We start from the raw sequence: 27730 nt of genomic DNA, 5'->3' as shown, positions 1-27730 counted from the left end.
GATAATAAAAAATATATATATAGTAACGCTGTGTTTAGTTGAGGAATTTGGGAAGAGATTCAGAAAAGAAAAGAAAACATGTGTGTGAAATATAAGTATATTTTATTCATATTTCACTTCTATTTTTCCTTTCCCTTTACAAATATCTTTCTAAATTTTTCAACCAAACATAGCGTACATTGCATGACATTTGCATAACAACACATCTCCTCTAGTGACAGAAAACACAATGGAGGGAAATTCTATTTTCACATTACTCTTAGTGCACATTCCTTTCAGTTCACACAATTAAAAAATTATTTCTCACTGTACACACGGGCACACAATTATTCCAAGTAAATCCATTTATGATGAAAAAAATTGTACAAACACCCACTCAATTATAGAGTTACTCATTCGTAGAAGAAATTCTATCAGATCTTTATTGACCTCCATTGTTGAAACTTCATTTCGTTGGGAAAATTCTTTTAAACCTTGATTGACTTCCCTTGTTGAAAATACCTCCATTATTTAAAGGCAAAACTTCATGAAGATTCAGTGAACTGTGTTAATAGTTCATATAATTTATTTATTTTTCATTTTTTAAGACGTAAAATTAGTAATTAAAATTTTGTATTCAAGTTTTGCTAATATATACTATTTGCATTTTTAGAATTAATTGTTGCTAATAATAGTACACACAGACCCAACTACAAAATTAATCATAGAATCGTGTGCTGCAAAGCTTTTGTTGTTTTTTTTGTGATGAATACTTCTCTAACATTTTTCTTATTTACATGATTTTTTTTTTTAATTTTGTTTTTGTAAAAAGGGAGATACCTTATGATGAAGATCTTATATTTTTATTGAAATCTACAATGATGATGACTTTTATATGTATAATGAAAAATAAAATAAATAAATAGCTTTTTTATTTGTATTTAATAGTTGATTTCATGAAGTTAACTATCAAACTAATGTCATTTAATTCGAAATTGATTTACTGAATAAAATAATGCTAAAAAAGAACAATTTTAAGCATAAAAACTTACAAATTTGTTGTCAACTTTGTCGTAATCAATGTCCTTCTCAAAATATGAGTTTTTATCTTTTTAATCTTCCATAACAATTACGAAGGATTCAAATAATAAACTAATGTGAGTTGGGTAAGAACAAATGTAAAAGATGAGTGAAAAATAATGGAGAAACTTATGTCCATAAAACTAAGTTGAGTGAGAAACAATTGAGAATAAAATTAGGGTTTAATTCTAAAGATGTGCACAAAGAGTTCTTTAATTCTAAAAATGTATAATATGAAAATTTCAATTTGAAGTAGGATTGTATACTTTTGTTTATATTAGTAAAATTGTAATACAAAATTTATTCATTAAGTGTGTCTACATAGAGTAAATAATGTGTGGAAATGAGTGCTGTTATTAGCACCCCATCAATTATTTTGGACTCCCATCACTTATAAATTCTAAAACTCTTAAAACAAATTTCTCTCCCAAAATAATATCCAAATTATCCTTGTGAAACATTCCACACATTCAATTGAATGCACACCTCCACGCCCCACACCCCAAAAAGCATCTCTCCTAAAAACCCTAACAAAACCCACGAAGGCAATTACTACTTCATCTCCACATATTTTTTCATGACCTAAGAAAATAAATGTAGGGCTTTTTGTTGATTCAAAATTCCCATTTTGTAACTTCTGCGATATTCACGAGTTCCGGTTATCTGTTCCCGAACAAATAAGAAATGATTGGTTACTTGTTCTAGAACAAATGAACAGTGTTTGGGCCTGTGTTCCTGAATTTCGATCATATGTTCGGGAGTTGAGTTCTGAAAAAATAACGAACAATTTTATTATTTTTGTCATTTTTTTCAAAAAGCTTACTCTTACAAAGTCAATCTCCTCTAAACTAAGAATACCATCAAAGTTATGAACGTCCTTTGAACTTTTATTGTTGTACTCCTCCCGTATCATGGAATTGTGATTACTGGAAAAACTTTCACTCATTATCATTGCTGGAGAAATGTAAATAATCAAATGGTAACCACCATTATTGTCGGAATATTGTCACCAAAGGATTTTCAAGGTTTTGAGGATGGGTAGGTGTTGAAGGTGGGATTTGGAAAAGATGGATGGGTGGTAATGGAGGTCAGTGCTCTCATAAACCCTAATTCATGATGTAGTATGTGTGTAGTCTTAATTATGAGATGAGTCGTCCCAAAATTATTGATATCCTTTTTAATAATTTCATTTGAGATTATTATTGTAATAAAAAAAACTAAAAAATAAGAAGTCTAAAACAATTAATGAGATGCTAATAGTAACACTTGTGGAAATAGAGCATCCCCACAGTGGACCTAATGTATAGTGTGAAATTACCATTTTGCTCTTTTCAAACCTTATGAAATCATTTGGATAAATTACACTAACAAGATTTGAAAAAATTAAATTATAAGTAATCACAAAATTTTGTATCTTAAATTTTAAATTTACATAACAAATTGATCCATGCCATTAAAGAGATTTTTTTTTTTTTCGCTACAACGGAAAGAAACCATTAAAGATTTATTAATATTCATTTCTTCCTATTTGTTTATGTTAAGCAAAATATATAATTAAATGACCATAACAACCCCACCCTCACTTCACCACTGCACTATCACACGACCCGCTATATCCTCCCTCTTCAACACCTCACCAAAAATCCCATCCACCTCCTGTTTGCCTCCGAGCACCGCCTCTCTTCCCCCAAATTGTTATGCAAGAAACTGTGAACTCAAAAGTTGCGTTTTCAATTCATATTCCCAAGTATTGAACTTGTAAAGTGGCTATTAAACAGCAATAACTTCAAATTCAACATCACACACGACTTAAACAGTTTCCAACATTTCCTGACTTTAACATTGCAGGAATATAATACCAGGTGTATTTAGAAGTACATTTCTAGGTATTATACCTACTTCAGTATTTCAAACAAATCACCATTCCCACTACAATTACAAACCCATCACAAGAAAGACTTTGCTCCAAAGCAATTACACAAATCAATATTAAAATACAAAATGCTAGATGGTCTTACAAGTTAATTGAAAAGAAAATTACTTTAGTCAACAAATTATCAATCAAACCTATCAATTTTCCAACAATCTCACCATGAAAGAATGTTGGGAGATTGTTGGCAGACAAAAGTATGAAAGACCAGTCAATACTAACTGGAAACTACACATCCCAAGTTATTGATACAATCCACAAGCATAACAGTTAAATTCAGAACATTTTGTAATTGTGGCAAGACAAACAAACAACAGGACAACTCTACAGCGCTTCAGCCGTAGCTCAACCGAGAATCTAAAGGTCGCATTGATGTCTGACGACGAGGAATCCCGATCTCACAAGAATTTACTCTGGCAGCAAATCTCAGAGAGCAAATTGATTCACCAAATGATGAAGGATCAGGAGAGATGTTGACAAACATCAAGGTCTTCGAATCTCCCCCTAGGCATGGCTGATCACACAAATTAATGAGGTTAAACATTCTTCAATGAACATTATTCTTGGTTTAGAGGTATAGAAACCACCTTTTCTCGATGACTTAAAAACCTTATAACCAAATAAATGGGACTTGAATGATAAAAATCAGTTGTAAATGAATGTTTTAAGTGCTTATTTCATATTAAAACATAAAATTGGACGAACACATCTAATATTTCAGTTGAACTAATCATTTCTTAGAGCAACACTCCGGTAATAAAATAAAAGTTAATATGTATCAAAAAAATGTAAAGTTATAATCCTCAAGTCTGAGAATACAACATTAATTAAACCTTGGCTCAAGAGGCATCATCCCCATATTGCCTTCTAAAATCCAACTTATAACAAAGAACAGATGTAAGCAAATATTCACCTGGAGAAGATATGTAAGCTTTGAATTCCTGAATGGAACATGGTCCTCTTTCTTTGCCAATGCAAAAATGACATCACTCAAGCAAGATAAACTCTTGTTGATGGCCTAATTATTAAGCAAATAAATTAGCATTTTATTTTTAATAAGATGCATATTGAAACTGTAGAAATTTAATGTATAAAGAGAAATGATTGTATTATTGATTGATGTAATATTTATGTATTACAAGATTCCTATACAATCTATATATAGAAGAAAATGTGGTAGTAGGTGTAGTGGAGGTGATAGTGGGTTAGGTGAAGTGGAGTGTGTAGTGGAGTAGGTGAAGGTAAAGATGGGAATATAGAAGAAAATGTGGTAGTAGGTGTAGTGGAGGTGATAGTGGGTTAGGTGAAGTGGAGTGTGTAGTGGAGTAGGTGAAGGTAAAGATGGGAAATTCTAACAGCCCCCCGCAAACTCAAGGAGGAGAGAAACTAACCAACTTGAGTTTGGAGAGAGTAACAAAACAAGAAAATACATAAAAATAAAAAAGGATAGGAGACACTGTATGGTCGTGTCAGACCGTTGGTGAAGACACTGTATGGGGTGTCATAACGTTGTAGAGGACACTGTATGGTGGTGTCAGACCGATGTAGAAGACAGTTTATGGGGTCATGTCGGACCGTTGTAGAAGACAGTTTATGGGGTCATGTCGGACCGTTGTAGAAGACAGTTTATGAGGTCATGTCGGACCGTTGTAGAAGACAGTTTATGGGGTCATGTCGGACCGTTTGTAGAAGACAGTTTATGGGGTCATGCCGGACCGTTGTAGAAGACAATGTTGTGACAGTTTACGGAGTCTTGCTGGACCCTTGTAGAAACTAACCGGAATCAATGTCGGGACAGTTTACAGAGTCTTGTCGGACCCTTGTAGAAACTAACCGGAATCTATGTCGGGACAGTTTACAGAGTCTTGTCGGACCCATAAAGGAGCTAACCGGAATCAATGTCGGGACAGTTTACAGAGTCTTGTCGGACCCATAAAAAAATACACTGTATGATGGTGTATATAGGCTGCCCAAATATATAGATATATGGATATATATAGTGAGCCCTCAAAAGTCGCGCCCTCAAAAGGCGCGCCCACTTTATCAAAAGATGTGCCATCAAAAGGCGTGCCCAATTCATCAAAAGGTGTGCCGGACATGATGGCGAGGCACGTGGGCGCCTTGGCTTGCGTGCCCGTTTGTCGGCTGGTGATAAGAGGCGCGCGATGCGCGTGGCTGCCTCGGCTATAAGACAGAGGCTGAGGCTGAGGCAGAGAAAAGCTGCGAAAAACCTCGGAAAAAAACAAAAACTCTTCTTCGTTTTGCTGAGAGAGATAGTCCGTAACACTCTGTTGTCTGAGAGAGATTTCTGAGAGAGATACTCTGTAATATTCTGTGGCCCAGAAAATGGCTTCATCTTCCCGGAGTCTGCTCACTCTCTTTCCCGACCTCAATGAGTCAACAAGAGAGACAACTGGTGCGGTGGCACTGGAACCTCAACCAAGCGCACCAGGGTTTGCTCCGTTGAACTTTCCGATGCGGTCGGTGGAGCAAAAAATGGCAGTGCAGTCGGATGTGGAGGCCAATCAGTATACTTTGAAGGCATGTGTGGAAAGCATGACGGCGGTCACAAACTTGTCGAACCGGCTGCAGAGTAGGACAAATGAGGTGCAGCATTTAAACTCCCAGCTGGCTCTGCTCCAACGCATGTATAAGGATGCGCGAGCAGAGATAAGCGTGCTAAGGGCAGAAAACAAGGAGCTGAAGCGGAAGGCCACCGTGATGTTCCGTTTTGGAGGTCCTCCATATGCTGTAGTGGAGGAGCAGGGAGGAGGCAACTTGCTTGGTGGTTTAGGAAGCACGGAGGCAACACCGTCAAGGGCCGCCCAGGACGGAGGCAAGAAGAAGAGACCGGCGGCAGAGTAGAGAAAAATCCCACTGTGGGTGTTGTTTGTTTGTGTTTTTTTTTTTTTTTTTTTTTTTTTTTTTTTTTGTGTGTGTGTGTGTGTGTAAATTTGTGATCGGGGTGGATCCCTGAGATGAATAAAATATGATGTACTTTTTTCTTCACTCAAATTCATCAATGTGAAACACGTCAAAGTTCAGCCAGAAAAATCGCGTCATGGAGAAAATGCAGCTCACCGATTCAGCCCAAAATGCGTCTTGATGCCCATGCATTGGTTCCTGAGTTATTTGGCATTTGGAACTTGCAGTGAACTCTTGAAGGTCTTCAGATGATAATTTTAAATCACCACTAATAAAAAAGAAATGTATTACCTTCGACTCCCGTAAGCTGTAGATGAAGGGTTTGATGCCAAACAACCTACCAGACAGCAGGCCACTGCACCTTGTGAGAAATTATAGCAATCTGTTAAACCAAAGTCAGTGATCTGCAAAAGCAACCAACATCGTTCTCAAGTTGACTGCCCTCTCTTCAAATCCCACCCTTTTTCCAGATCTTTTTGAATCCACTGCAAGTATTGTCCATGATCTGAGTACGAACTTGTTCCGAATTCATTGTGTTCTGCTGAAGTAATCGAGATAAGAAGCTAAAGTTCTCCTCTCCTCTTGTTTCTCTTTGGTTTTGGAGGCTGTAGAACCACCTTGATTGCAATATCAAAGACAGCCTTCACATTCTGCTGCGTCTTGGAGCTGCACTCTACATATGCCACGGCTCCTATTTGCTTCTTTAGTTCTTCACCCTATGCTGTAGCAATTGTACATGCACCGGGATAATCAATCTGGAATTGCTTGTCTTCTCTCAAATCAAGTTTGGTCCCCACTAGAACAATGGGCACTGATGGAGCATAATGTCTTAGCTCAGGGACCCATTTCTTTGATATATTCTCAAAGCTAGGCCTACTTATTAGAGAAAAGGCAAGGAGGAAAACATCAGCTCCTCTATAACTAAGAGGCCTCAGTCTGTTATAGTCTTCTTGACCAGCAGTATCCCAGAGATGCCTGGCAATATGGAATTCAAAAGAGGCCAATTCCAGCAGCAGCAGGGGTCACAGGGAAGAGAGACTTGTAGCAACTGGTGGGCTGTGATGTTGTGGGCATTTGTGGTGGTGGTGAAGATGGATGAAGGTATGTGTAGAAAATTCTAGCGGACTAGGTTGAGGTCCGGCGGGCGGCCAAGGCGAGGTTGCCGCCCGCCGGTGAAGCGAAAAATACTAAGTTTTTAACCTAGCTCTGATACCATGTAGAAATTTAATGTATAAAGAGAAATGATTGTATTATTGATTGATGTAATATTTATGTATTACAAGATTCCTATACAATCTATATATAGAAGAAAATGTGGTAGTAGGTGTAGTGGAGGTGATAGTGGGTTAGGTGAAGTGGAGTGTGTAGTGGAGTAGGTGAAGGTAAAGATGGGAATATAGAAGAAAATGTGGTAGTAGGTGTAGTGGAGGTGATAGTGGGTTAGGTGAAGTGGAGTGTGTAGTGGAGTAGGTGAAGGTAAAGATGGGAAATTCTAACAGAAACACATCTAACCAAATCAAAAGAATAAAAATAATTTGTAAAGAAACACTTTTTTTTTAGTTATTATAGAGAGCGAGACAGACAGAGACCTGAGTCTCTTTCAGTCGGTCCCCAGTTGCACCACTCCTTGAGAGTCTTTCACTGCCAGCCAGATCAATGAGGTTCAACACACCCTGTACTTGTTGCTCGGTGTTCTAACAAGTGAAGTAAATCAGCATATGGAATGTGCATATTAGAGGGAGATGAGATTTTCTATGGAAACAAACAAAATTCAGAAGTGTACCTCATTTACTCCAGATATTCGCAAGGTAAAAACAAAGTGACTTCTGGATGAGTGCTCATTCATTTGTGTCTTGCCAACAGACCTGGAAAAAAAACAAAAACCACCCCAATTTCTTATTTGCTGGTCAAAAAACCCCATTTCACAAAATCTGATTCCTGTAAGTGGGCCTTAAAAAACAAAAATACGGAAAAAGATGGAAGCTAAATTGAAGCCATATATTGGACAGAGTAAGGAAAATATTCAAATGTATAGTTGCATTAGTAATCAGTCAAAATATCCAAAACAGCTTTATGTTAAACTTCATAGAAAATTTTGCATCCTTTTTTTTCCTAAATTTCATTGCATCTAACACTTCACCTTCATCAACAACTTTACCCTTACAATTCGTTTGTACGCAAAGAAAGGTTGTTAAATTAATATCTAACATGCATGCAAACAGGAAACGAGAACACTTGCACGCACAACTGTCAAAAACAGTAAGAGCTCTCAAATTCAAGGTGCTAACAACACAAGCAGGGTTTTTTATAAACCAAAGAGGACAAGAAAAAGAAAAGAAATTGACAACTTGAAATATTTATCACCTGCTTTCCGCAGCCTGCTGTAGAAGAGAAGAAACCTCTTTTATACTACAGACATCAACAATGGTAAGATCAGATACATGTGTGTTCCCATTTGCATCATGCTTAATGGCATACTGCTTTCCCACGCCACAATTTTCAGAGCGCACCAGATCTAAGCCACTTGACCGATTTACTGATAGCAAATCACGAATAGTTTCATTGTAAATTTCCAGCATTGATGCCTGTATATTTTTTAGACATATTAGAGTGCAACACAAGTTCCATCACAAACAAATTAAAGCATCAAATGGTTATACCAAAATTCAAAAATATATCAAAATTAAGCAACACTACCTGCATTTTGTATTTCCAACCCTGTGCTTGAAGCAATTGACTAGTTTGGAAAATTTGTTCTAATGAACGAGGTATAAGTCCTTTTTTCTCAGGAGCTTCTGGCATACCCATCATCGTGTAAGTTTTCCCTGAACCTGTCTGGCCATAAGCAAATATACAGACCTACCAACAACAAAGGAACAACATTATGTTCGTAAGATTACAAAAAAGTATATTTGTTTGATGGTGTAAAATTTGATGAAGAACAAGAGGGCAGCAAGATGTAATCACCTTATATCCATCAAGAGCACTTTGTACTAGTTGTGATATTTCTACAAAAACGTCCGGCTGAGAAGTCTCATGAGTGAACACTTTATCAAATGTGAAAGGATATTTTTGTCCTGCCAACAGTTGGAAAACGGTATGAGATTTTGTCCTCTTAAAAAATGCTAATATTAAGCACAACCTATGAAATTCCCTAGGCTCAATTTTAAAGCAATGCACAACATAGAGTGACAAGATACTCTTATTCAATTTCAAAAGGTTAGGCAAGTTTGCAAGGTGAATAACAAACATATTCATACCACTTTGTATCAATTCAATCCCTCGGTCTTGAGATTCCATAGACGCAGGATAAGAAACAACTGGCGTCTCTGTTCCAGCGCCATCATCAGGTAACAAGGGACGCACTCTGCAAAACACACGAATGTTCCCTTTCAATTCCTGCAACAAAAGACAATTTAATATCATTAAAATTCAAAACCTAACTAACAGAAATTGAGCAAAAGAGTATTACCAAAATAGTGTTGTGAAGCTTTTTCCGCAACTTCTCTCCTTCAATTAATTGAAGCTCTGCATCTGCAAGGCGATCTTGTAATTCGCTCATAACTCTCTTTTTCTCTTCAAATTCTGCCCTTGTTTCCAAAGCAGATAAATCAGACATCTGGAGAAAAAAAATCGACATCACTTAGGGTGGGAAATAAATAAGAAATACATATGCAAAGCACAATATAGCATCAACTCCATCAAATGACGTCATAGCTTAACAAAATTATAGATTAGCAACTAGCCAACCTTGATATTCATAATATATATATATATATATACACACATATATAATAAATAAAAAAAACTAGCCAACCTTAAGCTTCTCAGTTGCAGCAGCTAACTGATGCTGCAATATGCGTATCTGTTCTCTTTGAGAAGAGCATGTCTCCTGCAAAAAATATCCAAAATATTAGAAAATATGTACGTATTTTGGTATATAATAAGCATGAAAAAAAGAAAACAAAAAAAATAGTCGACGACAACCAACCTCCAGGGCATTTGATTTAAGGGTCAAGTTATCCAACTCTGCGACTGATTTCCCCGTACTTTCTCTGTATCTTGCAATTTCAGCAGTTAAGGACTGCACCTGAGTCAATTGTCGATCACGATCTTCCCTTACTTGTTGCAATTCTCCTCTGAGGCAACCAACTTCTTTCACGAGTGTTTCTTTTTGCTTAACAGCCTCATCTTGAGAAGCCTATAAAGTGCCATAACATAAAACCAATTAGAGAGTACCACATATTAACTATAATCTTAAATAAAGAATAAAGATAATTCACAAAATAGGAAGAAAAAATACCGAATGAAAAATAAATAATAAAAAAAACTATAAAAGATCTCAATTCGTCTCTTCCACATCTTTTCTTCTTGACTATACGACTAGAAAAATAAAATGAAAGAAAAACTCTCTGATCTAAAGTACATATATGAACGTATATGTCAAAAAAAAATGTTATCTTCATGAATGAAGCTCCAAACACCAGGCCAGGCCGGTCATCAATAAATCAATCTTGAAAAACACCTCAAATATCCACATCTTCGTCCTCAATATTTATCACCATTTACCTTTCTACAGCTCTCTCAATTCTTTCCTCTCACTTCATATTGTTTTAACTATTTAGAAGAGGAAAGTTATAGAATTATGTTCTGCTTTGTTTTACGTTTTGGACAATAGTTGTTTACAGAAAAGGCCAATTCTTGCTGAATTTCATGTAAAAAGACTTAACCTGATGTACAATTCAACCAAAGTTGATGCAAGTGTTTGGGGTCAGCTACGCACAACTGTCACATTGAATTTTTTGACATAAAATGAGGTGATAGCAAAAGTGCATTCATGAATATAGAAATTTTCAAATCAAACATATTAGCCAAAATTTTCATTAACTTAAACTAATATTCCAGACTTTAAATCTCATTCGCGTAGAATCAGTCAACTCACTGATACATACTTTTTCTTAGATAAAGAACAAGAAATATATATCATGTAGAAAAACAATCCATAGGACACCGAAAAAAGTACTTACTCTGGAGGCAGTCAATTGGTCCTGCAATGCATTATAATGACTCCGTAAAGTGCTGAGATTCTGAACTATAGTCGCTTTCTCGTTTTCTACTCGTTTGAGGGTCTCATTAGTCGTTGCAAGGTCTGTTTGAAGCTTGCTATTATACTGCTGCAAGCTAGTGTTGTACTCTTGCAATCTCTTGTACATATCATTTAGTGATGTCACCTGCAAATTCCAGAAATGTATACTGATATACATACTTACTAAGCAATAATAGATTGAAATGAATATTCTAAAAAGAAATGTATTCTGATAAACATGATGAGCAATATTATATTGAAATGAATATTCTAAAAAGAACACATGGATCTTTTGTTGATTTACATTACCCTCTGGTTGGCACTGATTTTCTCCTGCTCAGCCTTCTCAAGTTCTTCCTTTAGAGAAGCTTGCAATTTTTCAGCGACAACCTTAGCTTCTTTTTCTCTTCTTTGACACTCAATTGCATCCTAGTTTTAAATCAACCAAATTAAAAATGGGACAAAGGAAAAAAAAGAACAACACATATCGCATAGAGAACTAGGCCATGATTAGCTATCTCACCAACTTCTCTGATTCTTCCTTTGCCAAATTTTCTTGCAACAAAGTAGTTTTCGCGGTCAACTCAGTAATAAGTAAATTTAATTCCACCTCCATTTTTTTCATAGCCACCTCTGAAAGAACATGAAGTACATTAGAAGATTAATTTCTCATTAGAGTTTTGTAAAAACTTCAGGTGCAAAATTTGCCTGTTTCTGTGCATTTCCTCTCGGCAGATTCCAATGTATTACATAGCTTTTCCTTTTCCTTGATATGGCCTTCTTCAACTTCTTGAAACCACTTTAAACAGAGCTTAAGTTTTCTTATGTGGTCATTCATTTGTTCCATTTTGCCCTATCAATTCAGAACACATATAACAATATAACAAAGACAAAAAAAACAAACAAACAGCAAAAATAAAGCACAAAACAAATCAATTTAACACTCTGTTTGGTCAGTGAGAAAGTGTAAAAGCATTTCAGAATAAGCATTAATACCTCTCACATCTGCTATAATCTGTTCTATCTATCTATCTACGCTATTCTATCTATTATGTCATATAAAACACACAACTCACTTTTGGAAGCTTTGTCACACAATTTTGATTTTCCAAAAAATACACATAGAATCGCTAACTGAATGAAGAAACATACCACATTCAGTAAATAACTCCTAATCAATTTTCAAACCAATCCATATTTCTCGTTCAGCCAACCATCCAAGAAACTAGATATAAAGTTGCACATGTGTACCGTGCAGACATAGCATGTGCACCCACCACTAGTCATTCATTATGACCACAACGAAACAAAGCCCCCCAAAATATAGAACAGAAAAATAAATATGGGTCAGTTACACTTTTCACCCTTATAGTTTGACTCAAAATTCACTTTCATCTCTATAGTTTTAATTTGAACAATTCAATCCCTACACTTTAAATCCAATTTCAATTTGATATTTCTATCCAAATTTTTATTAATTTTTCCTATGTATACACCTTAGAAGACTAACAAGTGTACCAAAATCATTAATTGTAACCTCTGACTTGAACAAAATGACCAAATTGAAACTAAATTTAAAGTATAGCGACCAAACTGTTTAATTTGAAACAATAGGGCCCCAAGTGAAACTTGGGTACAAGAGTTATAAAGTATAATTAACCCAATAAATAAATAGCAATGCCAAATAAATTTCATAGTCAGTAGACATAAATTTTTTCGTCTTTCCAGATATAAAAAAGCTAGGTTCTTCAGAACATAAATGTTTTACTTCTATTTCTTCAAATTTCTCACCATCCAAACAGAAAGTAACCAAATTTACCAACAAAAAGAGAAGAAACAGACCTTGAGATCGAACTTCTTCCCCTTAAACTTCTCATTCAATAAAGCCTCAACCTCCTCTTTCGTAAACTCCACAGTCCCACACTCCGAACCCTCAGTTCCTGCCAAATCACCAGCATTGGCCGCCGCATCTTGCCGATTGTTCACCGACGAAAACGGCTGCCTCCCTCGCCCCGTATTATTCGCCACTCCAACCATTCTTCCAGTTCCAACCTTCCTTCGCTTTTCCAGATGTAAATCACCAATTCTACTATTTTTCTACACATAGGATTCAAACAAATAAACAAAAAATAATCAATTATACATACACATACACATGTAGATAGATATAAATGCATATGTGTGTACATAACTTACACTGGAGGGACTTCGAGGAGGCTTGTTTTGGCTACGAGTAGACATTTTTGTGCTCAGAGAGTGAGAGATGGGGCTTAATTTATGGTACAAGTTGCTTTGTAGCCCTAAATTACATATCAAGGAGTCGAATTGGAATTGGAAGTGTTGAACTGAAATTGGGTGGAAAAGGGAGTGAACAGTGGGATCTGGTGTTTGTTTCCCGAGAAAATTTTTGGATTGGAACGTTAATAATCTTTGGGTTTGTTCTTTTGGATGTATGATTGAAACGTTGATCGGAGGGTTTGAGCTTGAGACGAAGGGGCACAGAGAGGGGAGTGATTGGGGGCCGGGAAGTGAAAATTTTTGAATTCTTTTGAAATTGAGATCCGGCGCTACTTTGCTGAAATTGGCTTTTGTTTTCTAATGGGCTGGGCCGGGTTTTATGTGTCTGGACCGGGCTCCAGAGTTGTCGTCTCTCCCTCAGAATAGTTAACTTCAGAATGACATATCCTATACACTTCAAAATGATTTTTTTATTTTTTTATAAGATAAATAAATTAATATATTTAAAAATAATTTTTCATTGTATCAAAACACATGAACGAATAGTGTGTACGATTTTTTTTTATAGTGCTTCTATCTACATCCTGTTGAACCTTCGTAGGCCCACATCGATAACCTGAACTATTCAATATTTAAAATTCGTCGAGTATTATGGTGTTTGGCAAGATTTTGATTTGGATTTTTTTTTATTTTTTCTACTAAAAGACAAAATTTTTACAAAATTAAAAAAAACAAATCCAAACAAAATATCACATTCAATTTCATAATCATTTCACTTTTTCTCTCACAAACATCACATCCAATCAAAAAAAAAAAACTAACTATCTTCCCAAACACCCACTATATCATTCTTTTAAAAAATCACGTTAATCAGATATCAATAGCTACTAGATCATAACAATTTGTGTTAACAATTTATTTTTTAATTCATAGTTATCGTCAACGCAAATTTAATTTGATCAAATAATTATTGATATCGAATCAACTTAAATTTTCACAGAAATGAAGTACTCAATCATACTTATATATTGAAACGATTTAAATTATCAATGTGGATACCGTGATGGACCCACGAAACCCATTAATACGCTCTAGTCTGATTTCGAACATGAGAAAAGTCTGGGCCTTCTTTTGTTTTCCGTAACTTTTTTACTTTTAAATCTAATTAACATGTACCCTTAAGATAAATATTAAAAAAAAGTAATAAATGATTATTAATTTGTTCCACTTGTATGGAAAATGTAGAATAAAAGGGAAATTAATTATGGTATTTTTGAGAAGTTAATTTTTTTTCTACGTGGGATGTACGTACCCCTATTTTTCTAAAAAATCAAAAAATATTTCAAATATATTAATTTTTAGGGGTATTTATACATAAATCTTAATTTATGAACTTATATTCTATTAAGTTTTAATTAAGATTTTTTAAACTTTCAAGTCCAATTAAATTTTTAATAATCAAAATTACCCTTCAAATAATGATTGTTTATTATTTATGATTATCTATTAAAAAATTGATGATTTGACATTTATTTTGATTTTTAAAACTTTAAAATATCAACTTTCAAAATGAAAAAACTAAAAAAAAAAAATTATGTGTAAAAAAAAAACTAATTTTTTTGGAAAAAATTAGGAAAACAATTTTTTTGTGCAAAACTGGAAATTTTGTGTCTATAAAGGATAATGATAATGGAACATTGATATGCAAAACTAGAAGGAAAAAAAAAACTTTAAAAATGAAAAAACTAAGGCCTCGTTTGGTAAGTGGCTTTTTTAGTCAAAAAGTCACTAAAAAAATCAAAAAGCCAACAACTCATACTAAGAATGTCACGACCCGAACCCGCCCCTATGGGTTAAGGCTATAACCGGCCAGTAATCACGAGATTACCTACGACCTCAAACCAAATAAAACAAACTCATCAGAGTAAAGGGGTCAAACGGAAGTAAATTTAAAACTTTGTTCATAGAGCCGTACTTATATACACATCATAACATTCCATACATACATATGTTAATAACTCACAACAAAAAATATAGTTACATAAAGTTCTATGCAGACAGGATCATTCAAATCTAAGTCAGCCAAACACAAAGCTATATATAGACGTACACCAAAGTCCTCGCCAACATGACAAAATAACATAGAATGGCAGAAAGGCGAAGACGTGTCTCGTGCGTGAGACGCAAGGGCTGACTCTTCAAAACCTTAGTTGTTCCATACAGACTTCACTGAGGCTGGGTCTGGACCTCTCTTGGCTCACCTACAAACACATGAATGAGCGTGAGCGAAAGCCCAGTGAATAATATCAAATAAAGAAAATACATTGGAACAATATACATCAGACGCCCTTAGGCCCAATTCATATTTCTATCTAGCATATAAATAGATATAGATCATACTGGCATCTGGTCCATTCATTCTATCATGTTAGACTGGCCTTTGGCCCATTCACACTTTCATATCAAACTGGCATTTGGTCCATTTAAACTTTCATGTCAAACTGGCCTTCGGCCCGTTCAAACTTTCAATCATGTCAAACTAGCATTCGGCCTATTCATTCATTCGTATCAAGCTGGCCTTTGGCCCATTTATACTTTCGTATCAAAACGGCCTCTGCCCCATTCATTCATGTCAAAACGACCTCTGGCCCATCCATTCATTTATTCATGTCGAAACGGCCTCTGGCCCATTTATTCATATCAAAACGGCCTCTGGCCCATTCATTCATTTATTCATGTCGAAACGGCCTCTGGCCCATTCGTTCATTCGTGTCAAAACGGCCTTTGGCCCATTCATTCATGTCAAAACGGCCTCTGGCCCATTCACTCATTCTTGTCAAAACGGCCTCTGGCCTATTCACTCATTCTTGTCAAAACGGCCTCTGGCCCATCCACTCATTCTTGTCAAAACGGCCTTTGACTCATTCATTCTATCATTCATATTGAACTTATAAAACTTACATAGGAGTAAGTAATTTGGACAACAACATATTTCAGACATCTTTGTTAAGATATTACTTACAGTGATCGGTTAGTTGGTTTGCCCTGAAACTCGACCCTACACATTCCATGAACACAAAATGGTCACAACAATTCAATCTGTTCCTTAATTCACATATTCCTCTTTAGGCTTCATTCTTATCTCTTTAACTCATTTTCAATGCTCAATGCATGCCTAAGAGTACTTACAAGTGAAAGAGGATGGAATACGAAACACAGAACGCATAAACAAAATTTCAGAAAACAAGGTCCCCGCTTGAGCGGACCCAAGAGGCCTGCAAAAGTACTGGATGCATCAAATTTACGCTCGAGCGGACGGCCTCTCTACATGGCTCCTCGCTCGAGCGTGAACTTCCCCGCTCGAGCGGGAGTCATGTCTGCAAAATATGCTGGAAGCCCGTATTTCACGCTCGAGCGGCGGTTTCCCCACTCGAGCGGGCACCAAATTTTCTAGGTTTTCCAGCTAAGTTCTTGAGCTTCAACTTGACACTCCAACCAACATTTCTTGCATATAATAGCTCAAACTTCAAATATACTTGTGCTATCATAGTACCAACATTAAATTACAACATAATGAAGCTCAATTTCTTGTATTACTTACATGCATGTCCCAAATTAACCTAAATTCATCACCAACACATCAAATTCAAACATGCAAAGCTTACACTTTCATGATTTACTCTTGCATATGGGAGATACATATTATTCTCAACTTAATTGGTGAAGAGATGATCAAACACATGGATTTCAAATAAGATTCAACATCAATTACACACTTTATGCCCAAACATGGGAACTTATAGCAATTTCCTACATGCATGCATCTATTGGCTTCAAATACAACAAAATCAACTCAATTTCCTCATAATCAATTTAATCCATGCTCTTGACCATTATTCAAACTTGAATTCATAAGATTACAAACTAGGATCCATAAATTACTCACCTAGAGGCTTAATTCTTCAAATCTATAGCAAACTCTTGAGTTTAATCTTCAAGAGGTTCAAGTCTTGAACCAAAATTGCACAATTCTCCCCTTTCTCTTCTATAGCCGACATTCTCTCCCTTTCTTAGAGTTCTTCTCAGCCAAATGAGAATTTAAAAAAGAATTTGAGTGAAAGTGGCCCACTATAAATCCCTACTCAACACAATATTTTAATATAAGGTATTTGGGCACTTAATCCATTAATTTAATCAATTTAATCTAAGCTCTAAAAATTACGCCAATCACAATGGCGCAGTCAATTTCGATTTTTGTGGCCGATAGGGCCTTCAATTTAATTTCCAAAGCAGATAATCGAACAGATATTCCTACGGTGAACAGATAGAAATTCAAAATTACATATTTTCACATAATGGCACACAAAATCATATCAAACACATAATCATATTCGTATTAAGGGGCCAATTAGCATAATAGGGGACAGGGTTATCACAAAAAAGTCAAAAATTCTCTTTTCTCTCTACTTTTTGCACATCTTTTCGTAAAAAGTCAAAAAGTCCTCCCAAATATACTAGTTTTTTTAGCTCATATTTTAGCCAAATAGCCAAAAAATTACTAAATTAACCTGTTCCCAAACGAGGCCTAATTATAATGTTTTTAGTTTTAAAATTGGAAAAAACTGTTAATGTTATCGGTTTTATTGGATAATTGAATCAAACCAATAAGTAGAAGGGCAAAAACTTTTTATCTCATGCTCTATTTTTTTATCAGTTAGTAAAATAATTATCTGGAACATTACTATGAAAAATTGATAATTTTCTTAGTTTAAAAATTAAAAAAATTGATAATATTATCAGTTTTACTAATATGATTTATTGGTTTAAAAAATCTTAAATAAGAACTGAACTACCATAACATTTATAAATAGGACTATTAGATAATTAACTCTCATTTTTATTTGCGTGGTTTATTAAGTAAAAATATTTAAATATATATATATATATATATATTTTTATAAATTAATCATTTTTTTTTATCGATACAAATTAATTATTTGAAAGTTTAGATAAGAGCCCTTTTGACTTTCTCTTTCTAATTGTTAATTTTTGTTTATAGTATGGCTTCGTTTGGGAAGTCATGGTTTGGGCTTTTTTGGCTATTTTAGTCACAAAAAATAAAATAGGCTATTTTAGTCATAACAAACAAAATATCACATTCAACCCATAATCATTACATTCTTCTCTCATAAAAAAATTCAAAAAAGCCAAAAAGCCAAAAAGCTCTTCCCAAACCAAGCTTTTAAGCCCAGGCTAAAATAGTCAAAAAAGTCAAAAAGCTAAAAAGCCAACCCACTTCCCAAACGGAGGCTATGTTGCACCAAAAAGTATTCGCATATTTGGTTCTAAAATATTGAGTCAACTAATTAAAACTTTTTTTTTGTGTGTATTTTTTTTTTATTTTTAGTGATTCTTTTAATATTTTATATAATTTTTTATTTTTTAGATATATTTAATCTAAATAAGTTTAAAAAGTATAATATTTATAATTTTTTTTTAAATTCATCAAATACAAAAAATATAAAAATTCAATACATTTTCATATTTTGTCCTATTCAATGAATTTTTTAAAGACTTTTATACAATTTTTTTTACTTTTTAAGTATGTTAAGATTAAATGAATTTAAAAATTAATTAAAGTATTTAAAAAAAAAGGTAAATTACAAATACCTGAGGTTTAATTAAAATGCAAATCGTCCTTGTGGTTTTAGAAATTACATTCCACTCCCTCAGGTTTCTAATTTCATAACTCTTTTTATTAATAAATCATCAAGTCAATTAACAGTTTTTAACGATGTTATAAATATGTTTCAATTAATAATTTAGGTAATTTTATTATTGTATAGGTGAGCAATTGAATTTTATTTATTTAGTTAATTCTGTTAAATAAAAAATAGTAATAATGAGATATTTATAATTTTTCAAATAACAAAAACGTAATTTGTAATTTAAACACACCTCAGTGATGAATTTATAATTTACCGTAAAAAATCATTAAAAACACAAAAATACAAATCAAAAACTCAAAAATCTGTTTTTTTGAAAACTACCACACAAAGTGATAAGCATGATTAGATCAGAAAACTTGTTCATTGAAAGTTATAATAAAAATCTTTTGATGTACACGTGTCAATACCTCACAGTACAAAAATCAAAACCTAATCCAACTTGTCAAAAACATTATCCACATGTCAAACACCAATTGGCTATAAGTATTTCCAAATTATCCAAAAGAAGGCAAGAGCAGATAAGATGGCACCCTACATCACAGAAACAATGGAAAAAACCAAAACTTGGATAACATAAACATCATCCACATTTACATAACCCCAACAAAGGTCTTCTATTCCACATATTATTCTCTCTCATCACTCACTTGCCTGAAACATTTGGAAAATCAGTGGAATGGCTCAAGCTATGGCTTCAATGGCTGGCTTACGTGGCTCCTCCTCCCAGGCTGTTTTGGAAGGCAGCCTCCATCTCAACAGCTCGACCCGCTTGACCGGAGCCACCAGTGGCAGACGGGTTGCTGTGGCTCGACCGGGTTACACTATTAGGGCCCAACAGGGGTCAACTGAGACCGAGACTAGTCGCCGGGCGATGCTGGGTCTAGTGGCTGCAGGGCTAGCCTCTGGGTCTCTTGTTCAAGCTGTGCTCGCCGAAGCCAAATCCATCAAGGTTGGCCCACCGCCTCCACCCTCCGGTGGATTGCGTAAGTTTTCAAACTTTTTTACAGTTGTTTGGATCATAAATTTAAGTAGAAATTTAAATTAAAAAAAAAATGTAACGGAAATATAAATAAAATGTAAGTTAAATTTTTTTTCTCGTTCTTTTTACTTTCAAATTTTTCTTTCCAAATCTGTATTTGAATTCGTGATTATGACATCAGATTAATGTGATTCATCACTTTTCAATTCTCAGGTTAAAAGGACTGTTGCTCTTATATTGAAACTGCAATTTTAGCAAGTCTTTGTTGACTTCCAATACAATCAAGACATGTAAACATGTTTTGTACTCTCTGATTAGTTTTTACTCCAAGTTCCAAATGTTTTTTATCTGTTTATTTATTTATGTATACATGTTAGAATTACCATAAAATTCTGGATTTCTATTATTATTTTTTTACTATAATTGATTTTATATAGACACATAGCATTTACTATGTAAATATATGTTAAAAATAAAAATAAAAAAAAAAAATTTGATGAAATTCAATACATTAATGCAAGTTTCATTGTCTATAAATATATAATATAGGGGTATGTACCAAAATGGACCCAATTCAGCCATGTTTTTCTTCATACTCTTAACTACATGGATGGATATGTCTCATTGAGAATTTTCTATCTCATTCTTTTATGCCATCTATATTAAATCCTTTCTCTACCACAAGATCAAAATAGAAGACAACTTGTATGATAGAGTTGAACAGGAATTTAGTTCCAATATCTTGCCACATTTAGTGTAAAATTATAGTTGTAATATGTAACCATCTTATCAGAAAATCGATACATGTATCACTACAACTCCCAAATGCAGCCTCTAGTCCCTATTGCTCTATATCAAATTGAGGACCTCTAGAAGTAGCCTTTCAAACATAGAACAATCAACATTGGCAGGACAAACTTCTCATGGAATCTATTATAGATTTCTAATTATCATGAAAATGATATATGTAGTCTCATTAATTTCATCGTATTTTTTTTTTACTTTCTATGTGATCTACGCAAGAAATAACATGTAAGGGGATCCATCATTATTTTGAAAAATACGATGGATCCTACATATACACACGACGTCTATTGTGTAAATCTAACATAACATATGAGAAAATACAATGAAATTCATCTGAAAATAATATATAGTGACCCTCAATTGCAAATGTGGAACACATTATTATTATTATCTTAATCAATGACTTGGGGTTTGATAAATTTGGATTTTGGCAGCTGGAACATTGAACGCTGATGAGGCAAGAGACACTGATCTTCCATTGAAGGAACGATTTTTCATCCAACCATTGTCTGCAACTGCAGCAGCAGAGAGGGCAAAGGAGTCTGCAAAAGACATTTTTAATGTGAAAGGGTTTATAGATAAGAAGGCTTGGCCTTATGTCCAAAACGATCTTCGTCTCAAGGCAGGGTACCTTCGATATGATCTTAACACTGTTATTGCTGCAAAGCCCAAAGAACAAAAGAAGCCTCTCAAAGATCTCACTGGAAAACTCTTCCAGGACCTCAACAATGTCAGTAAAAACTCTCTCTCCCTCTCTCACGCAAACACAAAATTTAATCTCAATATATAAAATCTTGTTCATTCATGTGTTTATCTACGTGGATGGTTTCGGTGTTGGTAGTAGAACTATCATATAAAGAATAATTTTAGGAACTTAGAGATCCATTGCAGATTTATTGAGTTTATTTTTGTGTTTGGTTTCTATGTTGGTAATAGAATTTACGTAATAATAAGTCAAGAATGGATGCTCAACTAAAACCGTAATGTATATAGATTTTTCAGAAGTTGCATTACTAATAAATCTTATAAAATCTTATTCATTCATGTATTATGTTTTTATTATATTTGGTTTTTGCGTTCAAAGTAGAACTATTACATAAATAATAACATTAGGTACATAGAAACCAGTCGTAGAACCAAAACACAATGTATATGGACCAACATGAATTTATAGAAGTGGAACTTACTAAATAAATCTTATAAAATTTTATTTATTCATGTATATTTATTCAGAAGGACTAGTATCATTAGATAAAAATTTTGACTCACTATAACATACACTGTTTTAATATTTAATTTTATCTTTTCACTCAACAGCTGGACCATGCAGTAAAGATTAAGAGTCCTTCTGAAGCAGAGAAGTACTATGCAGTGACTGTATCTACCCTCAAAGATGTTCTTGCCAAGATTGGTTGAAAAGAAATTAATGTACTAATGTTTAAGCTTTATATTTCAATTTATGAGACACTTTGCTTCAGTGCTATTTTCAAGGGAATCTAATTGAAGAAACTATAAGTAGTTTTCCTAAAAATGTGGAAACATGAAAGAGAGAAAATTCACCTGCACATGCAAAAGAATAACCATAAATAATTGTCATCTATATATTCTATTTTTTATTATATAAGTCTACACCTCTTTTAGTGTAGACGGTAACACTTTTTGAATTTTCCAATAATGCCTTTCAAATCTAATAATTATCTCATCTAATAACAGTTTTTTCAAATTATTCAAAATTGCTAAAATGTTTTAATCATTCATCAAATCTCCCCTCAATCATTAAACCATTCAAACATTTAAGTGTGAAAATCCAAACGTATCAGATTTGCACCAACCGTCAATTGCCTATTTTAGCACACATTGGGTTTTATAATAAACACAATACATTGACACTTTATTTCCACTAATAATTCATTTCGGGGCTAGTAGAAGATGTGTTTCATGCAATAGGGGAAAAAAACAAAGTTATCAATAATACTAGTAATACTATACACTCAAAAATGTATCCCGAAAATAAAATGTGTAGACCAAATTTATTATAAGTGTGGCTTATATTAAGTTTGAACGTACACCGTACGCTAATTATTTTTAGGACACATAGATTTTTTGAACTTTTATTTCATAAGGGATAAGTTATCTTTCTCCCCTAAAAGTTGTACATATCGCAATGTGAATGAACAGTTAACAAAACAATTATGTTTTATGTCCTCCTCCCTTTCTTCTTCATATCCATGGGCCATGACGTTTCAAAGCAGTACTACAGTCTTTTTAAGGCAAATGATGCAAGTACAAAACTCAATGTTCATTAACTAAATCCTGGTAGGTTTGTTGGATCGACATGTTTAATTTAATCTTAAGCTTGAATTACCGTTGCGAAACACAATTACATTATTTCTCAGTACATTTTATGTCTTAGCATTTCAACCATGCAATGCAATCACTTTGCAATCACAATGATAAGGCCCCTCTACATATTCGTCCTTGAATAAAATCTATAAAGATTTCTTTCAACTCTGTTGTAATTAGAAGACATATCATAATAATCTATAAGGGGTGGTTTGAGATGTCTTAAATAAGTACACTTTTTGACTATTTATGAAATATGGGTTGGGTATGGGTTGAATTTGAAGTGATGTGGTAGAGAGGTGATGTGATTTAAATAAGATGATATGACTTAAATAGGATAGTGACTTTTTGACTTTTTAAATTTTTTAGTTTATGCCAAACAAGGCTTTTGAGAAGACTTCAACAGTGATCCATTAAGAGAGTGGACACTATAAACCTAGTCAAGCTTAACAAATGGAATTCAAATAGTTGAAGGTCAGATTTGGTCTCCTGGGTTTATTAGGAGTGTTAGTGGGCTAGAAAGTATGTGGCCCAATATAAATTTAGAGGCAGTTTTAAATGGCGCACAACATAGGGACTTGGCTAATGAGCCTATCATTGAGGCTTTTAACCTAAGCGAATGTGCAGATCACACTCAGGTAAGTCCACTGGTAATTCCTTCGGCCCACCAGGGAGTGAAAAAAATGGGTGGTACATCAACAAACGGGAAGACTCTTGAAAAAGATTGTCACGTCCTGCTTTTTATTACTCGAATTCTATTACCAAACCATTATTATAGATTCAATTTCAGAGATGACATACAGAAACTCTTTACATTGACAAGAACACATGAATAAAGATTTCCTTGTCCGAATACAATATAAATGCAATAGGAGTTATAATTAAATAAATTGTCCGTAAGCTTACATCTTTCAAATTAAAAGAAAGGGTTTAACCCTTTTTCATCAATGGCATTCTGCCCACAAATAAAAGGCCACGTGGCCAACAACTAAGGATGATCCTCGATCTTGAACACTTCTTAGCATCACCTGAAAAGAATTAGCAATGTGGGATGAATATAAAATCCAGTAGGGATCCTTACATGATCCTAAACAATAACAACATACAGATAGCTATGATCATGAATGCTTTATATCATGTCATATATATAATGTGATGGTTCATACTGAAAATATACTTATATAGGTATTTTTCTTAAAATCATTCAATTTACCTAACAACACAAACAATTCACTTTTCTTCATCATTTCCCATTTATAAATAACGCATCGCAACTGGTTGTTTTAGAACTGCTTTTGCTAAACCTGATTACTTCTCATTATGTACGTTCAATACAAAACATACGTTCACTTCTGATACTTTCATCACATTCCCTTTGGCTCTAAGTCCATGGTCAAGGAACACTTTCAAAAACTCGCCCAATACGCCTATACACATACATATATGTCCTAACACGAATACAAAATCCATACATGTACAATGATCACTACACCATCACATAGAACAATCCGGCCTTACCCAACCATAACCATCACCTACTCATAATAGATAAGAATACACCGAGACAAAATGAGAAGCGAAACAAAGCTCTACCTGCCTTAAGAATGGTAAGCCAAGGATACACCTTTCCATAACGAAATGTCAATTTACCAGACACCAATTAGAAGGTAATGGTACCTCTGCCAAGTTCACCAGGCGCTAGCTGGAAGGTACTGGTACCTCTCATTCTAAGCGCGGCAAATTCTCCAAGCGATAGCTGGAAGGTAATGGTACCTTTCATTCTCAGCACGTGAACATTTCCAACCATCTCAACATACTAGAATGCATAATAACACAAGTGTACTACATATACGATATTAATCAACACCACGATACCATCCTTCACCGATGACCAAGGACAAAACCTCTAAATGCATGTACTTAATACACATATGATCATAATCAAACTCACATGAGACTTTAAGTCCAATAACAACAATGGTAAACTAAAATATTCATAAATTGACTTCACATTTATTTCTGAAATACAAATCGTCATGGTTTCTTTCCCTTTTCAAAAATCAATCTTCTTATTTTTCAAGTTAATATACTCCAATCTTTATCCAAAATCCATCCTCTTTAATTTACAAAACTAAATCCATTCTCCTTGTTTTGCAAAATAAAATCCATTCCCTTTATTTTAGAAAACCAAATCCATGAATGTCAAAGCTATAGCTTAACTCAATTTAACATGATTAATCAAGAATAATTCCAATACCATGGTGAATCCACCCTTTTATCAATTAACACAAGTACACAATCCATATAATTAAGCACAAAATATTACTCAACTTTCTCTCTCTTTAATCCATTAAGTCTATAATATTAAATTAGATCTTTTTCTCTCTCTCAACATCAACATGTTAAACTACTCCCCAAAGAACCCAAACAACAATTTATATAATGATTTCCAACCCCCAAGTAACACACCCTAGGTATCTCCCATATGATTTTTCAAAAAGAACTCCAATATACATGGTTTTTGTGCAGTAAGAATCTACTACATATCTATCTATAGACGAAGTATTGAAAATGAGTAAGAAATCCCTACCTCAAGTGTAGAAGAGAAAACCCGAAAAATCCAACGTCAACGAAACCACGAACTTCTCAGATCAATAGAAAGCCCTTGACAAGATCTACAACCTTTCCTATAAGACCAAGGTGAAAAGATGGCTCTAGGTGAGTAGATCTAAAGATCTAAGTGTGAAAAAGTTAAATTTAGAGAGAGAAGAGTGAAGTCATGGTTTGAGAGGAAAAGAGAAAGAAAAGTAATGAGAGGAAAGTGTTTTGGAACCCATTTATAGTGGCTAGGCACTAATAGAACAATAGTCCTAAAGCCAAATGAAAAGAACAAGTCAAAACTCCCAAAAAGTAGGGCCCAAACTGACCAAAAAATCTGGAAATTACTCACAAGGGTCGACCCTTAAAACAATGGTGTCGACGCATAAGAAGAAAAGCTAAGACAAAAAATATGTGCAGCAAGCAAGGGTCGACCCTTGAAACCCCTAATGTCGACCCTAAATTTCAACAGCCATTCCAGATTCAGCAATAAACAAGGGTCGAACCTTTCCAAATCGGTGTTGACCTTTGAAGCCAACAACAAAAGGCAAGTGTCGACACTACCAAGACTGGTGTCAATCCCAAAACAAGATTTCTAAGTTCTCAAACAACTTTTTGACGAAATCAAGTGCAAACAAACAATCTTAACAAATCTAAATTGAATTTTACTCCTCCAAAACCAAGATACAACAACTCTAACGCTCCCAAAATGAAAATAAAGAAATTAAACATACTCTCCAATAGTTTAAAGGACACAAGTGCTACAAAGACGCCAATCGAAGTATGAGGAAAGGAGCTTGAATGAAGAAAATGGAAAATCTAAACAAAAAGCAAGTGAAGAACAAGGGTGTGCTATTCAGCAATTACCTTCAAAATAGAGCTATATTTCGAGTAACAACTGCTGCAATTTCATAATCAGTTTCGCAGAGTATAGATTCAAAGAGAATGAGGAAGTTTTTAAATGAAGCACAAGCTACAGTTCAGGTTGGGAAATTTTTTTGGCTGAATAGTGAAGGCAATAAAGAGGTGGTGGTAAGCAAAATAATTGAGTTAGAAGAAAATGACCTAGAAAGAATGGAAGGTGCAGGTATAGCTTCCTAAGCCAATTTGGTTGCTACTAGGAGGTTTGGTGTATGTTAGTAGTTTCCTTATGAAGATATTATCTTGGAATGTAAGAGGTCTAAGAAGGCCTGAAAAGAGGAGAAAAATAAATACTTTGGTTAGGGATAGAAATATTGATGTACTACAGTTGCACAAAACAAATAGATAGTGTTGATGAAAACTTTGTCAAGTCACTATGACCATGTAAGGAGATGGATTTCATGGAGACTAGTGCAAAGGGTAGTGTTGAAAGCATGCTATGCGTATGGAATCCATAAATCTTTCTATTAAAGGAGTGTTGTAGTAATAGAAACTTCATTCTATTGTCAGGTACTTCACACCACTCTTTTGATTGTGTTATTGTAAACATTTATGCACCAAATGAAGTATTGAAAAGAAGACAGCTATGGGAGTCTTTAGTGAAGCTTAAATCTACTTTTTTAAGACCTTGGTGTGTAGAAGGGGATTTTAATGAAATTAGATTTATGAGTGAAAGGAAAAGGTGCTTGAAAAGGGATAGAAGAATAAAGGATTTCAGTGATTTGATTGATAATTTGGAGCTGCTAGATATTCCAATGCTAGGTAGAACATTTACATAGTGTAATGCTTTGGATGGAGAAAGGTGGAGCAGGATTGATAGATTCCTAATTGACCATAAGTGGTTGGAAAAGTTCTCATTTAAACAGTGGGGGCTACCTAGAAGTATATCTGACCACTGCCCAATATTGCCTATGGAAGATGAGAGGGATTGGGGCCTAAGGCCATTTAGATTCATAAATGCTTGTTGCTAGCATCCTAAATTTAAATTTGAAGTAAATAATTCTTAGGAAAACAATCAGATTAGTGGTTGGGCTAGTTACATGATAATGAAAAAAATGGGGAATCTAAGAGTACATCTCAGAATGTGGAATTATGAAGTGTTTGGAAATATTGAT

General features: G+C 34.3%; 2 protein-coding genes and 1 long non-coding RNA gene across 3 annotated transcripts; 1 reads left to right on the top strand and 2 right to left on the bottom strand.

Moving 5' to 3' along the window:
* Positions 1–3018: 3018 nt before the first annotated feature.
* On the bottom strand, positions 3019–13559 carry LOC114297902 (kinesin-like protein KIN-14C). The gene is made up of 17 exons (XM_028242380.2): positions 13197–13559; positions 12843–13097; positions 11709–11853; positions 11524–11633; positions 11310–11429; positions 10942–11145; positions 9906–10115; positions 9732–9806; positions 9387–9533; positions 9175–9313; positions 8882–8991; positions 8612–8773; positions 8279–8499; positions 7698–7779; positions 7504–7608; positions 3903–4007; positions 3019–3503 (listed from the first exon to the last, which is right to left on the bottom strand). The coding sequence occupies exons 1-17, from the start codon at positions 13239–13241 to the stop codon at positions 3324–3326; spliced, it is 2415 nt and encodes an 804-aa protein (XP_028098181.2). The 5' UTR covers positions 13242–13559; the 3' UTR covers positions 3019–3323.
* On the bottom strand, positions 5969–6344 carry LOC145798604 (uncharacterized). The gene is made up of 2 exons (XR_014339698.1): positions 6206–6344; positions 5969–6112 (listed from the first exon to the last, which is right to left on the bottom strand). It is a non-coding gene; the product is annotated as an uncharacterized LOC145798604 (long non-coding RNA).
* Positions 13560–19487: 5928 nt separating the features above from the next.
* Positions 19488–22230, top strand: PSBQA (photosystem II subunit QA). The gene is made up of 3 exons (XM_028242381.2): positions 19488–19950; positions 21188–21483; positions 22071–22230. The coding sequence occupies exons 1-3, from the start codon at positions 19644–19646 to the stop codon at positions 22167–22169; spliced, it is 702 nt and encodes a 233-aa protein (XP_028098182.2). The 5' UTR covers positions 19488–19643; the 3' UTR covers positions 22170–22230.
* Positions 22231–27730: the final 5500 nt, after the last annotated feature.

Source organism: Camellia sinensis, chromosome 9 (genome assembly GCF_055761805.1).
Source record: "Camellia sinensis isolate YWXY chromosome 9, ASM5576180v1, whole genome shotgun sequence".
NCBI classification, from domain to species: Eukaryota; Viridiplantae; Streptophyta; class Magnoliopsida; order Ericales; family Theaceae; genus Camellia; species Camellia sinensis.
Note: the sequence above shows the minus strand (reverse complement) of the source record. Positions and strands in the feature narration are given on the sequence as shown.

Bases quoted from the DNA above. Each gene is read 5' to 3' on its own strand.
- LOC114297902 (XM_028242380.2), bottom strand. From the start codon at position 13,241: ATGTCTACTCGTAGCCAAAACAAGCCTCCTCGAAGTCCCTCCAGT. The intron at 11,854-12,842 runs GTCTGTTTCTTC...CTGAATTGATAG, and splicing joins GGAAGAAGTTCGATCTCAAG to GGCAAAATGGAACAAATGAA. The intron at 11,634-11,708 runs GCAAATTTTGCA...ATGTTCTTTCAG, and splicing joins GAGGAAATGCACAGAAACAG to AGGTGGCTATGAAAAAAATG.
- PSBQA (XM_028242381.2), top strand. From the start codon at position 19,644: ATGGCTCAAGCTATGGCTTCAATGGCTGGCTTACGTGGCTCCTCCTCC. The intron at 19,951-21,187 runs GTAAGTTTTCAA...GGATTTTGGCAG, and splicing joins TCCACCCTCCGGTGGATTGC to CTGGAACATTGAACGCTGAT. The intron at 21,484-22,070 runs GTCAGTAAAAAC...TTCACTCAACAG, and splicing joins TCTTCCAGGACCTCAACAAT to CTGGACCATGCAGTAAAGAT.